General features: G+C 48.8%; 1 protein-coding gene across 1 annotated transcript; it reads right to left on the minus strand.

Annotated features, from left to right (window-relative positions):
- Window positions 1-9,294: 9,294 nt before the first annotated feature.
- GSX2 (GS homeobox 2) lies at window positions 9,295-13,324 on the minus strand. The gene is made up of 2 exons (XM_011362632.2): window positions 10,796-13,324; window positions 9,295-10,115 (listed from the first exon to the last, which is right to left on the minus strand). The coding sequence occupies exons 1-2, from the start codon at window positions 11,367-11,369 to the stop codon at window positions 9,775-9,777; spliced, it is 915 nt and encodes a 304-aa protein (XP_011360934.1). The 5' UTR covers window positions 11,370-13,324; the 3' UTR covers window positions 9,295-9,774.
- Between the last annotated feature and the right edge of the window lie 287 nt (window positions 13,325-13,611).

Raw genomic sequence — 13,611 nt, forward strand, 5'->3', positions numbered from 1 at the left:
GCACCTCTCCCCACTCCCGTTATCCCCACTCTGGTCCAAGCCACCATCATTTCTTACCTGGCTTAATTTAATGGCATCTTAACTTCCCTGCTTCTTTCAACACAGCAGTCAAATTCATCCCGATTAGTCATAAGTTATAATATATCACTCTTCTGCTCAAAATCCCCCAAACGCTTCCCAGTTAGCTCAAAATAAAAACCCAAGTCCTTACTATATGATTTAAGGACTCATCCCATCACCAGTCTGAGCTCCCCCTCACCCACCCACAGACTCTCTCTCTCTCTCTTTTTCTCTCTCTCTCTCTCTGTCTCTCTCCTCTAGTCACTTTGTCTCTTTATTGTTTCTCAACTACTTCAGGCAGTTCCCACCTAGGCCTTTGCACTCATTGCTACCTCTGTTTGGAATTCTCTTGTCCCAGCTAGCCACATAGTCAGTTCTCCACCCTCCCTTCAGATCTTTATCCAACAGTTACTTTCCAGATAGAACTTCTTTAACTTATCTAAATATCTGTATATTTTCACATACATTTCCTTATTTAATCCTCAGCATCCTTCTGAGGAAGGTACTATTAATTATCCCCATTTGTAAAATGGAGAAAACGAAATTTTAAGTGAATTGCCCAAGGCCATACTGCTAGTAAATTATAGAGCATGCAGACTGATTCCAGAATTTTCTCTATATCCTATCTGTATTTATCTTATATAAAGGCTATTTCTCCCATATGTATATGTATTTATTATATATGTATATACAACTACTATAAATATGGCTGTTTCTAACCTCCATGATTGAAGAAACTGGTGGAGACCTGGGAGCAGAATGATGCATTGATTCCACTAGTGTTTACTGGGCCTCTACTATATGCTGGACATTGTGATAAATGACGAGGATGTAGAGATGACAGATGCAGTTACTGTCATCAAGGACCTCGTGGTTGGGAGTAGAGAAGAAGACAGACACATAGAAGCCCCATGAGGAAAGCTCTCATGATAGAAATGACAAAGGAAGATTCTGATTCAACACAAGGACGTGCTCCTAATGGTCAGAGCTGTCTGAAATGGAATGGGCTAGAGTGTGGAGGTCCTCTCACAGGAGTTGTCCCAGCAAAAGTGAGGAGACAACCAGCTGTTGTAGAAGAGACTGATTCAAATACAACATGGCCGGTCAGCCACCAGGCGAATACTTCGAGCTGGAATTTTTGAAGAAACTTTTCAACAAAGTGACTATTTACAAAGATGTGTGTAAGGCTGAAGGAACTAACAAGAATTTTGATACATGTAAGGACTATTTGAAGCTGGAAGGCACTTCCACCCTGTTCAGGCACAAAGAGGGGAGCCCGATTAAGAGCTGGAGACTTGAAAAGGAGGCTCTCAAAGAGAAAAGGAGTTTTTAGAGCGCATACCCAGAAACGACCAATATATCTCAGCTTTTCTCTCCTCAGGTTGTGTTGTTGCTTGCAGTGCCACTCATTCACCAAAAGTAAATGGAAGCCAGAGGCAAGAAACTGCAGGTGATGCAGCTAATAGAGGACAATACAATCCACAGTGGTCAGTGTCTATGGGTACCAAACAGGATAGAGGGTAGAAACGAATCTAGAGGAGCAAACGGAGAATAACCAGCACAGTTGGCTAAAAAGCAGAGAATTCTCCCTAGGGAGTGTAAAAGTGAACGACTAGGAAGTGAAACTCACCTGTGGGAGAGGAGAGGTGGAGAAAATTGGAGGTGAACGGAAAATCTGGCTATGCCCTTCCCACATCTTTCCCATCGCAGCATCCCTCTCCAGCGCTCCTGCGCGCACCACCTGCCAAAGCGTCTGGGGGAAGTACAGCAGGGAGCCGGGTCTCGGTCCAGCTTTCCCGGGACGAGGAGGCTGTGGGGCACGCGTCAAGCCCTGCCCGTGCGCTGGTGCTGCAGGGTCCGCCCAGCCCTGTTTGGGCTCAGGGGTCACCGCGACCATTCAGGATGCCCTGGTTGCCAGACTAGCGGGGATTTCCACCTGAGCAGAAGAGATGTCATTCAGGGGCAGAGATCCAAGGCGGAGCCTTCTTTCCCTCTGGGTCTACCTACCGCCCCTTCCCTACCCCGACTCAGAAAGGGACACGCACACAAAAACTTTCGACACACTATTAATATATTCTCGTTTCCTCCCACTTTCCCAATGGGCTACCAGCTGCAGAACTCCTGAATAGAAAGCTTAATTGTGCTTTGTCATGCAGAGTATCTCGATTTTCTATAGAAGGTTACAAAGGGCCATTTGAAGTATTTCTTTCTCGCCTAATAGTGAGCCATTTGCATAAGGCACCTCTGCGCCTGCCAGACCCAGGTAGCAGCGCCGAAGCTCCCGGGGCCCTGCGTAACAAAATTCAGTGTGGTTTCCCAGGGACGCCCTACTCAGCCTCCGAGCCCGCATCCCGACTTTTCTCTCCATTCTTTTGGGTCACCGCCAGCCTGGAAAGCTGATTAAAAGGGCCGGAGGCCTACAGGCCGTTGTAGCCGGGCCTCTCCTGCTGACCTCTCCGCGGCCTAGGGCCATCCCGGCCCCTCTACCCTCGCCTGAGGCCTTCGGTAGGCGAGGCCTCGCGAGTCAAAGTAGTATTTTCAATTACTACCTGCGGGACCAGACACCAGGCAGTTACCCACACGGGGCCTCTGCTCATTTGCCTCCCGCATAAGTCCCTTACAAGTAAGGTGCTGAAGAAACTGGAAGCTGACAGTGATTTGGATAGACGCTTTTCCGTTTCTCCTGGTTGATTGGCAGAGCTGCCTTCAGAATATCTTTTCTTGTTGCTTGTTTTGACAGTTCAAATCCAGGTCTATGTGACATATAAAGCTAATAAAATTCTAATTTCATTGTTAATCTTATTTCATTGCAGTATAGGTTTTTACCCTCACACCTGCGTGGCAGGGTGTAATTCCATTAATAAAAAAAAAATCAACATATTCATTGCATGTCTTTTCCCTGATGATATATTGTGAACAGTGTGAGTTGAAAAAGAACCATTTATTCCCACCGTGAATGAGCCTGCATGGGGCGGGAGCTTCACCTGCCCCTCAGTCAATTAGGAATGTATCGAAAAGTCTAGCAGAAAACGAGTTAAATTAACCGTTCGCTAATTTCCTTGTGTCCCTCCTACATAATCCCCCCTTTTCAGCTTGCCCCAGAAATTACCACATGTTGCAAGGTTCAAATAGTGCCTAATGAAACAGTGACTAAACACTTCTCTCTGCAGCGCCACTGTCTGGGGAGCCCTTTCGTCGGTCTTCAAAGCCGGCGCGATCTCCCGGTCCGGTTCCGGTTTCCTTAAAAAAAAAAGTTTCTTTGGCCAGAAAAAAAAAAAAGCTATTAAAAATTCTTGATGCAGCAGGTGAAATTATACTGCTGCCCACTCACTTCCTGCCACCGACCTGGCGTGAGATTTCAAGATGCGTGTACCTTGGGTGGGGGCCAAAGCTTAGGCGTCCTCCCCTCTAACCAGACAGCTGGAGTCTTGAGTTGGGAGGGTTGAGCCAGGGCCAGTGGAGACTGGAGAAAGATAGGGAGTTGGTCTTGGAGAACAAAGGAGGGAGGAGGGAAAGAGAAACCCAGGTAGAAAGAGAGACGGACAGGCAGGGAGAGACGGAGAGGAAAGCAGACACAGACAAAGGAAGGAGAGGGACCCACAAGCACACCTCCAACTCTCAACACCTTTCTTCCAAGTTAAAAGCATGCATTTGGCTCAAGCAACTCATCAACTCCCCTTGAATGCGTTTTGAAGTCTTGAGATGCAAGACCCTAATAATTAATTGTGGTCATTAATTAATTAAGAAGGAAAGGGGGGAGGTAGCTTGCTGCTGCTTGACCCCAAACAATTTAAATTAGGCTTTGTGAAGGTGGCCTCCAAAAGCCTGCCCTCCCCCTCCTTCCTATTCTTTCTCTTCCAAGCTCTCAAAAATTTCCATTCTAATCCTCAGCGGTCTGGGGCCGGTAGGGCTGCATGTCCTGCTTGAGCCCTTCCCAGCAAACTGAGGCCGAGCTGGCTTCGGCTCCTTAGAGCCGGCTGCTGCCCAACGGAAGGGAGCTCTTTCCCATCAGGAGCAGCTCCCACCTGCCTTTTTTCTCTGCACCTGCTGTGGTTGTTTCTCGGTGAACTTCGGAAATCAAGTAGTTGCCTAAGAATTAGTCTCGCTGCAGTGCTCACATAGGCTAAATATTGCTACATTCTCTGTTCTCTCTGCCTCCTTCTCTCTCCCTCTCCTTCTCTGTCTCCTTTTTCCTTCCTCTCACTAGAGACTTGAGTTCCTTATTTGAAATGGTGCAGCTAATACAAAGTCATCAAAGCACTATGGTTCTTGTCTTAAAGTGACAGCCCTCTTTATGGGGCTGTTTGAAATACGCCCCCTGCTTTTCAATGTCTCTCTATCCATCTTTGTCTGCTCTTCAGAAAAGCGGACAATATAAAGCCCAGCCTGGCGAGCTCCCCACGCTCAGGCCTGGGCAGTGCCAACCTCCGCCTTTAAGCAGATTGAAATTGTCACTGCTTCATTAATCTGAAACTAGTTACTTTCCTAAGCACACAGCACACACTTCCGATCTGTCGGGATTCACTCAGAGGAGCCCCTGGGGCCTTCCTGGGTTTGGGATTTGGAAGTCTCAACAAAGCTACCACAAGGGTTCAGGAAAACATAGGGCTCAGTTTGAAGAAAAGCAATGCCCAGTGCAGAAGGTCAGGCACTGACATCAACAGAAGGGCCCACAAAACACTATTTTCAGAGACAATGGGATGCCCGGAATTTTGGAGGGTGCATTTGAGAAAAAGAAGTCCAGCTGTGGGAACAGAGAAGGATATCTACCTCCACATGGAGTAGCTTTCAGGACTATGAGGTCTCAGGCTTTGAATTTTCTTTCCAAACTGAAGAAACTTGCTTCCAAATATGAGTCAACGTTTTTTTGTTGTTGTTGTTTTGTTTTGTTTTGTTTTTAAATCTGAGCTCTGATTTTACTTGGTTCCTAAGAGATCTCTTTAAATTCCTGTTCTTGTTGGCCCCTCCTCAGTTCCAGCCTGTTACCCTCTCCAAGTGCCAGGGCCTTGAGTGTAGGAGCACTGGGTGTGTTCTTGTGGAATTTCTCATCTTCTGTAAGAGAAGCTGCCTCTTTTCTTTATACCTCCACTAACATAAGACGATACAAAAGATTCCTCCACTTTTAATATTTCCAGTTAGTTTAATATAGCAAGTTTTTGGATTCTATTCCATTTAATTTAGGGAAGAGATGTGGGCATTTTTTTTTTTTCAGAGAAGCTCAATTTTCAGTAATGTGAGCCTACACATTCATAAAATAGATTTATATTAAATTATGTTAATAGAAGCCTAGTAAGTGCACCATTTAATTGCATGGATAAATGTTCCTTTTTAAGAGGTCTGTCACCTTAACAGGTATATTCAAAGATTCCCCGTGAATAATGAAAATAGGAATAATTGCTTTGATGCACTGAGCTGTATTCATGTCTAGGGCATCTTTAGACTGTTTGAGAGGATGCGAGGCTCTCCTTTTAAAGTAGTGATTGCTCCTTTAAACCCAATTTCGTCTAGCAAACGGATTTTATTGGAAGTGTCAGTTCTCTTTCTCTCTCTCACAGCCTTAAGACTGGGCCTGAGATCTAACCTAAAGCTCCTTCCAGTCTCCCCTCAATGTTTAGCTTCTTTCTCTTTACCCACAACTCAACTCTGAGCACCTTCCCACTTCTCTCAAAGAAATCCTCCAAAGGAAACTGCAAGAAAGATAGAAGTGAGAACTGCACACGCACACGCGCACACACACACACACACACACACACACACACACACACACACACTGGAGAACTCTTCTCTTTTTACATGACTCTGTCTCACAAACACACATTCATACACATACATATGCATGAATGTACATACGTATATACTCACAGACTTTCTTGCCCTATGTGACCATTTTAATTAGAACAACCACTTTTCTGGCAATTCCCTTATCACAGTCTAGGTTGGCCAAGCAAGCTGCATTTCTAATCCTGTTCAGGTATACAAAAGGCAGAACTGATGGGGAATCCAGATGAAGAGAGGGAGGAAGAAGCCAGCAATCAAAACCTCAAAACCTTCACATCCCCAAGTTTTCTTTCTCCTAAAACATCCTTGGATATCCTTAGAGGGATGGAGTGGAGGGGGATAGGAAGTAACTATGATGACTACTTCAGAATAAGGGGGGAGGGCGTTCTACCATCACTAGTGTCTCTTATCACCTGGGCATATGGATATCCTAGGTACAAGCTGCTGGATCCCTTCTGCCCTGGGCATGATTTGCAATCAAGAAGGCTTGACGCTTGCTACTATCACCGTTGGGCCCCTGGCCTTGGATGTGTGTTGGTCACTGTGTGGGAGGATAAAAGGGGAAAGGGGATAGGTCTCTGGTCTTCCTCTTTGTTTAGAATGTCTGGACAGGGGCAAGACACAAGGACAGGGGGTTATCCTTCCTGTTCTCCATTCCCTGCCCCCAGCTCTTTCTCTGTTTAAAGCTACCTCAGGACTTGTTCTCAAAAGGTGGATTCAACCACACTAATGGCTCTGCTGTTAACTTTTCTTTTAGTGGAGCAAGGTCTTGATTTCTAATTCTCATTTTCATTCTCTTCTTTCTTTCTATCATGTATCTATAGTCCCCCTAAGAGGCCATGTTTTGCAGGAACGGAGTTCTGTTTCTCAAATGGGGACATGGTGAAAAGCTAGCATCTAGAGCTTCCGAGATAGGAAAATTGTCAAGGATGACCCCGCACATCTTAAACATTCCTCTTTAATAAATCCAGGGGCCCTTCACTTAGAGTGTTTGATATCAAGATTGGTTAGCAGAGTATTCATGTGTCTGAGTCTGTGTGCCTGAGTGTTAGCATAGGTGTTCTTAATCTAAGGTGAAACCGTAGGCCTTTAAAATCAGACAGATTCTCAAAGCCTTATTTTGGTTTTCAAACTTCAAAAACATTAACTAATTTGGGGGGTGGGGGAATGAAAAATCCACCCTAGTAGACAAGGAGACCTCATGGTTCACTCTGAAAGTGACTAAAAGGTCCTCTGGGCACCAAATGTCCTAGAACGAGGAGGGCCCCTTCTACTGAACCCCGGAGAACCTTTCTTTGGAGAATGTACAAACGTCCAGATAGGTATCTTTGGATCTTTTTGCCTCTGGTGGGAGATCCATTGTTAGTTCTCTCTTCTCTGAGGAATTTTCCCCAAAACAGGAGAGGCCGAGACCTCTCTCCCTCCTTGCCAAAACCAGGCAAGAAGGGCTGGTGCCACTGCTCCTTGGCTGAGCAGTGGAGCTGGGCACACGGCACAGCGTCGGATGTGGCAAGTGGGTGGCTAGGCACGCCCCGCGCAGGGCTGGGGTGGAGGAGCCTGCGCAGAGCAGAGACTCTGGTCTGGACTCAGCATGGACTTGAGAAGGGCCAAGCCCTGAACATGTGGCGACCCGCGGGTGGGCAGGTGTGGATAGGAAGGGGACAGAGGTGAATGCCCTCTGCCCAGAGAGGCTTTGCTTCGAGAAGGAGTACGGAGAGCGGCAGCAAGTCCTCTTTATTCTTCTTATTTCCTGAGAAGAAATTCTCTTTAAACATCTGCTCTTTTCTCCTCGACACTCCCTTCCACCTCCGTACTTGGCCCAGAAAGGCCCGTTTATTGAGAAGGAAGAAGATGGGATCTTCAGGAAAGGCCGGTGCCTCCTACCCTTAGTGGCGGGCAGGGCGAGGAGCCCCAGACTCTGCATGCGACAGAGAGACCCAGAGGCTGAGCTTCTCAGACTCGGACAGAGCGAGCCAGTTGCCTGTGACCAATGCGTAGGACCAGGCTCAGTTCGCTGCACAAAGCTGCGGACAGCTCTGGATTCAGTACTACACCGTGGGGTCTCTCCTTCCTCTTGCCTGTCCCGACCATTCCCTAATGGGAGTTGATGACAGGCCCCGGAGTCTGAAAGGGGGATTTTCTTTCTCCTAAGGAGAGAGAGAGAGAGGGAGAGAGGGAGGGAGGGAGGAAGAGAGAGAAAGAAAGAGAAAGAGAAGGGGGCGGGAATGCGAATGCTCTGGACAGGGAAAACCATGGCCATATTTCTCTTTTCTTTTCTCCTTCTCAAACTAGCTTTCCGACCTCAGTCTGAGAGCGGTACTGCACCTGGTGAAGTTTTCAGCTCCTACAGACCTAAAGTAAATCAGACCTAGAAGTCTGTGTATGTGTGTTGTAAAGAGTTTCTTTGGCTTGAACCTCCTGGGTAGCATTTTTATAAAAAATAATCAGAAATAACACCAGTGGGTGTTAGTGAGACTCAGCTTGCAGAAAATGAGATCGCCTAGTTTCCATGTTTCCAGCTTCACTTCTCTTTTAGACGACAGGCCCTTGCTGCCCTGAGGAGAGAGCCAGGTTTCCTTGCTGAGGACACAGCCAGAGTCAGTCTCCTCTAGGACCAGACTTGTGGGAATTAACTCTGCAAGGTGATGGGAAGAGAGGAACTAGAAGAGAGTCAGTGTAGGTTAAAGGTAGAAAGACCAGGAGGGAAAGCATTCAAAAGTCCCTCTGAGTTCCTCTGGAAAAGTGAGGATATAAATCTTTAGACAGAATAATTCCCTGTCCCTGTCCTTTTGTTTTCTCGGCATTGATGGAAACCAGCTAATTTCTTAGCTAGAGGAACAACCAGTAATGTTAATGTTTCTTAGTCACTTCCAGCACCATTTGTAAGTTTCCACGTATTTGGTTCTAATCTGCTTTAATGAATTGTTGCTCTTCCTAAACTACTCTGACTATTCAAATTCCTCCACATAATTCAGTTTTTAGTACTGAGAGATGAAGAAGAAAGGGGACGGGGGAGATTGCCACAAAAAATAAATACTAGGTGAGGAATTTTTACCTTTTCCATTAAATAAAAGGTTTGCCTGTCATTAATTGTCAGCGTCACTCTAAATGGAGTGATTCGTCCTGTCAACTGTGAGGAGGTTAGCTATTTTGAGAACTGGGAGTACTACTTACTGATAGGTGGCATCATGACTGAAGGTGTCTCTTTGCCAGAGGTTTCCGTTACAGAGAAATCCTACAGAGCCAAAACTCTCTTAACCTAGAGACCCACATTACCAAGTTTTATTCAACATTTCTCTCTAAATTCACAGACACATTTTCCTGTCCGTTCGAGAGAGGGATATAGGGGAAGATGGTGACCACAAACATCAAGAATTCAAAACCTTGATTTTGTTTCATTTATTTAAATAAATATAAATATAAATTTCATATAAAACTATTCACATAAAAAGGGACTTCAGCGACTTGGATTTTAAACTCTCCCCAGGAAAATTTTCAGAAGGACCTACAGAGTTTAATTTTCTAAATTATTAGCAATTCAATACTTTTATTTAAAAATAACAGAAAATAATCAAGAAACCCCGAATTCTTATCAGGTTCTGAAAGACAGTAGGGAAGGGAAAATGACATGCATTTTCAAAAAAACCTCATAGAGAGTTAAACCGTCGCGCTTTTTTGTTATATGACAAGACTGAGTTGAATCTAATTATTTACATTTTTAAAAAAAGATCTATTACTGAGAGTGGAGCCCTACACAAATAGGTAAAGAAAACGACATGAAGGGTCAGGCCTGGCCTGTGCACCCTGGAAACGCTCAGCTCGGTCCTTCTCCAGATGGGACCACGGAATGGGCAAGGATTTTGACCCCTGGGTACCCGCCGCGTTGGCGTTATGGGGGTTCCTGGGAGCATGTGGCGAAAGGCGGATGGCCCTCCCTCACAAAGGGGAAATCTCCTTGTCATCATTGGCAGAGGCCGGTGACAAGGAGTCCTCATCCTCGGAGCGCGCGTAGTGCGCCTGGCTGCCGACGCACTTGCAGCCCGCGTGACTGTTCCTCTGCGTGCCCTTCCCTTCTTTCTTATGCTTTACCCGGCGGTTCTGAAACCAGATTTTCACCTGTTTCTCCGACAGGTTCAGGTACGTGGCGATTTCGATCCTCCGGAGTCGAGACAGGTACATGTTGGAAGAGAATTCCCGCTCCAGCTCCAGTAACTGCGTGCTGGTGAACGCCGTCCTCATTCTCTTGCCATTGGGTACCTGGCTGGCGTCCGAGCCCCCTGCATACGGGCCAAGAGAGGGCAGAGAAGTCATTCTCGAGCGACGCGCTCCTACCCCACGTGTCATCTCTTTTGAAGGACGCCTCTCAAGGACCCACCTGCGAAGCACAACAAAATACCTGTATCCATCCCTCACCCTTTTCCATTTCCTGGCACGTCGTTACTTAGCCGGGAAGAACAGAGACGCCCAAAGCAAGTGAAGGCTTTTGATGTGCGGGACATAAAGTCAGAAGATTAAAAGAGGAATAGGGGCTTGCATTGTCCGGTCGTCTCCCTCCAGGACTAGCCGAGAGGCAGTCGGGCTTAGTCAAAAGCGTTGAAAGGCTTTAGCGAGCCCCGACACTGGAATATTACACTGAAGTTCAAACACATCCACCCCGAATCTCAGCCAGTTAACATCCCGTTCCTCAGCCCTCAAGTTCGAGGTCCCGAAGGCCCCATATTACGCAACACTTGGGCACCTGGTACCTGGAATGAAGCGCACCAGGCTGCTTGGAGAGGTTGGCAAGCTAACTTTCACGTTCGTGGAACTTCTGGGAAACATTCCACGGTTACACTGAAAGCACTTCCTCCCTCCCCACCCTGCCAGCCGGGCTCCCACTTCCTCTACTGGAGGCGTAAAGTTTGTTCCCAGGAGCGAAGAAGGCGCGGCGCGCAGGTACCCAGAGACCCCGCCCTACCCATGGTGAGGCAGTGGAATCTCCGCGGGTCCGCCACGTTGTAGGTAGTGGCGGCGCAGACAGGTGCGTGGTGCTGCGGGTGCCCCAAGGCCGCCGCCGCCGCCGCCGCTGCAGCCGCGGCCGCCGCTGCAGCAGCTGGGCCGGGTTGCTGGGGCTGGTGGTGGTGATGATGGTGCTGCGGCGGGTGGTGGTGATGGTGCGCGTGGCTCACGCGCGGGCAAAACTGCGCGTCCCCAGGACCCGAAGAGAACTGACTCTTGAGCAAGGGCAAGGCCCCGGCGCCCCCCGCCACCCCGCCAGCCCCGGTCCCCGCACTCCCCGACCCTGAGCCCCCGCTGCCAGAGCCTGCTGGCCCCCGAGAGGAGTGCAGGTGAGAAGTGACGCAGAGAGGGCAAACGCAGAAGGCGCCGCTCTTGCGGGACGGGCAGCCGGGCCCGGACACCGACATCACCAGCGGGGACGGCATGCCCAGCGGAATGAAGAAATCTGGCCCGGGGTGCGGCTCAGGCAGCGAGGGCGCGGGCCGTGAGGAGTCCTTGATGATGAGCGAGTCGACATAGAAGGAACGCGACATGTCTGGAGGGATAGGTGGCTGGAGGGCCCGGCCCGGGGTGGCGCCTCCTCCCCTCTCCTGTTCTGAGCTCTGCCCCGGGCGCGGCACGGATGCAGGCGGTCAAGCCCTTGGGGACGGGGAGGTGTCGGCGTCTGGGCGGCGAACAAAGGGGTCCCTGGAGAGGGCTGGTCCACACGTCCCCCGCCCGGGGCCCCGGCTCTGGGAATTTATAGCCCCCACCCCGGCACGTGATGCTGCGGAGTACCGCTCCGCTCAGGCTCCTCAGCAGCTCCCCACCCTCGGGATAGGCTGCCCGAGTCACAACAGAAGCGGCGAGGAGGGGCGGGCGCGCGGCAGGGAAGAACTCGGAGGAGGGGGATGGGGGAGACTTTGCAAAGTGTAGGTTTTGTTAATTTCGAGGGGAGGCCAGCCTCCTCCCCCTCTTTCTCCACGCTTTCCCGTGAAATCACAGAGCTGCGTCCTCCATCCCACCCCTCTCTCTAGCCTGGGCCGCAGCCCAACTCTTCCCTGCGCGGGGCCGCAAAGTGCACCAGGTGGGCACTTTGAGGCCTTTTTGACCGGGACACCCAGTGTCCCTGCTCCGCTGTGCCAGCTGTAGCCGGGGCGTGGTAAAGTTGTGAGGCCTGAAGTCTGAAGCAGGATCGTTCCGGCGGCGGACTGGCAGCAGCCCAGTGCCTGGGCGCGGCTTGGACCATAGACGGACACACACACAGACAGACACACGCGCGCGCGCACACACACACACACACACACACACACACACACTCCTCCAGCTTTTGGACTTAGCCAAGGTCATTCAGGTGGCTAGTTCGTGACAGATTCACGGAGTAACAGTGAGGCTTCACAGCTAAGAAGCTGAGGAGCTTTTCATTCTGATGCTTGAGAAGCTCTAAAATGCCTTTGCACGTGGGGCCACGCGGATCAACGATCCTTCCTTGTGTCCCTTTCTAACTGGCAGCTCCCCCTTTGGCAGAGAAAGATGAAGGGTCACTCTATTCTGTCTCCAAATGGTTCCACCACTACATTTCCAGGTCAATCTTACAAACTACATCCCAAGGATTTTGGAGAGAGGACTCAAACCCCAGCCCTCTCGGAGACTGGGCAGGGCTTGGGGGAGGCCTTTACTTTGGGTCCATCCATCTCCTGCCCCTTTGCATTTTACAGATGGCAGGCTAACCAGGAAGCACTCTCCCCTCTATGCCCATTTAAAAGCCCCCAAAATTGAAGGGAATGGAGCCATTCAAGGAATCCTGGCTTGGGATGGGAAAGGTGGTTTGGTAAAAGAAATCTCTGAGTGGCACAGGGTCTAGTGGAAGACTTGTGTACCAGTGGTTATGTGAGAGAGGGGAGCTGCCACCATAGGGGCTATTGATCTTTGGGGAAGACAAGGTGGCAGGGATGACAGCTTTCTCTTCTCTACCCTTGTAGAAAATCCGGCCGGAGTAGGGAGGGTGAGCTACAAATTTGATTTTTCCCACCAAACAGCTAATTTCAAGCCTGAGTTCAAAGAGGTGCTAAGAAATTTGGAGACAGGACTTCCTCCACCTGTGAGAACCAAGTGCCCCAATCCTAGGGGAGCATCAGCTTCTCAGCTGGAGGCATGGTCGTCTCTCTGTCCTCTGTCTTTCTGCCTCTCCTTTTCCCTTTCCATCTCTGTGACAATCTCTCTTGCAAGCTAGAGAAGTGTAATTGGGTTGTAGGGATGCCCCGCTCTGGGGAGCCCAGGATTTATGGATGGCAATTAAAGTTTTATGAATTGCAGCTGAGGCTGGTTATTGAGCTATTTGAATGTGATTAGAATTCAATTAGAAAGCGGTTAGTGGACGGTGGGTCTCCAGAGTGTAAACAGACAGCTATTTCAGAAATGTGCTAATCCAACATCTTGTGACAACAATTAAGGAGTCTCAGGGCTTAACTCAGGGCAGCTCAGCTGTAACTACTTTTGTACCACAAGGTTTGCTGGTGCAGCCATCACAGAAACTGAGCCTCAACCCAGCTTGCCTGGTCCAGCCAGCCCTCACCCGCGTCAGGAAAATCCAAGCAATCCTCAAAATCACTCCAGCCCCAGGAAGAAGACTGGGAGCACCACTACTACAAGAGCCTTAATGACAGTGTGTTTTTTACAGGCCTAAAATTTCCAAATAGATGACACGGTATCCCCATTCACTTTGCAAGTATTATATACTTACTTTAAATAATATATTATAAAATATTGTAAATATAAATGAAATATATTTTCTAT

This window comes from Pteropus vampyrus, unplaced genomic scaffold, assembly GCF_000151845.1.
Source record: "Pteropus vampyrus isolate Shadow unplaced genomic scaffold, Pvam_2.0 Scaffold77, whole genome shotgun sequence".
Lineage (NCBI taxonomy): Eukaryota > Metazoa > Chordata > Mammalia > Chiroptera > Pteropodidae > Pteropus > Pteropus vampyrus.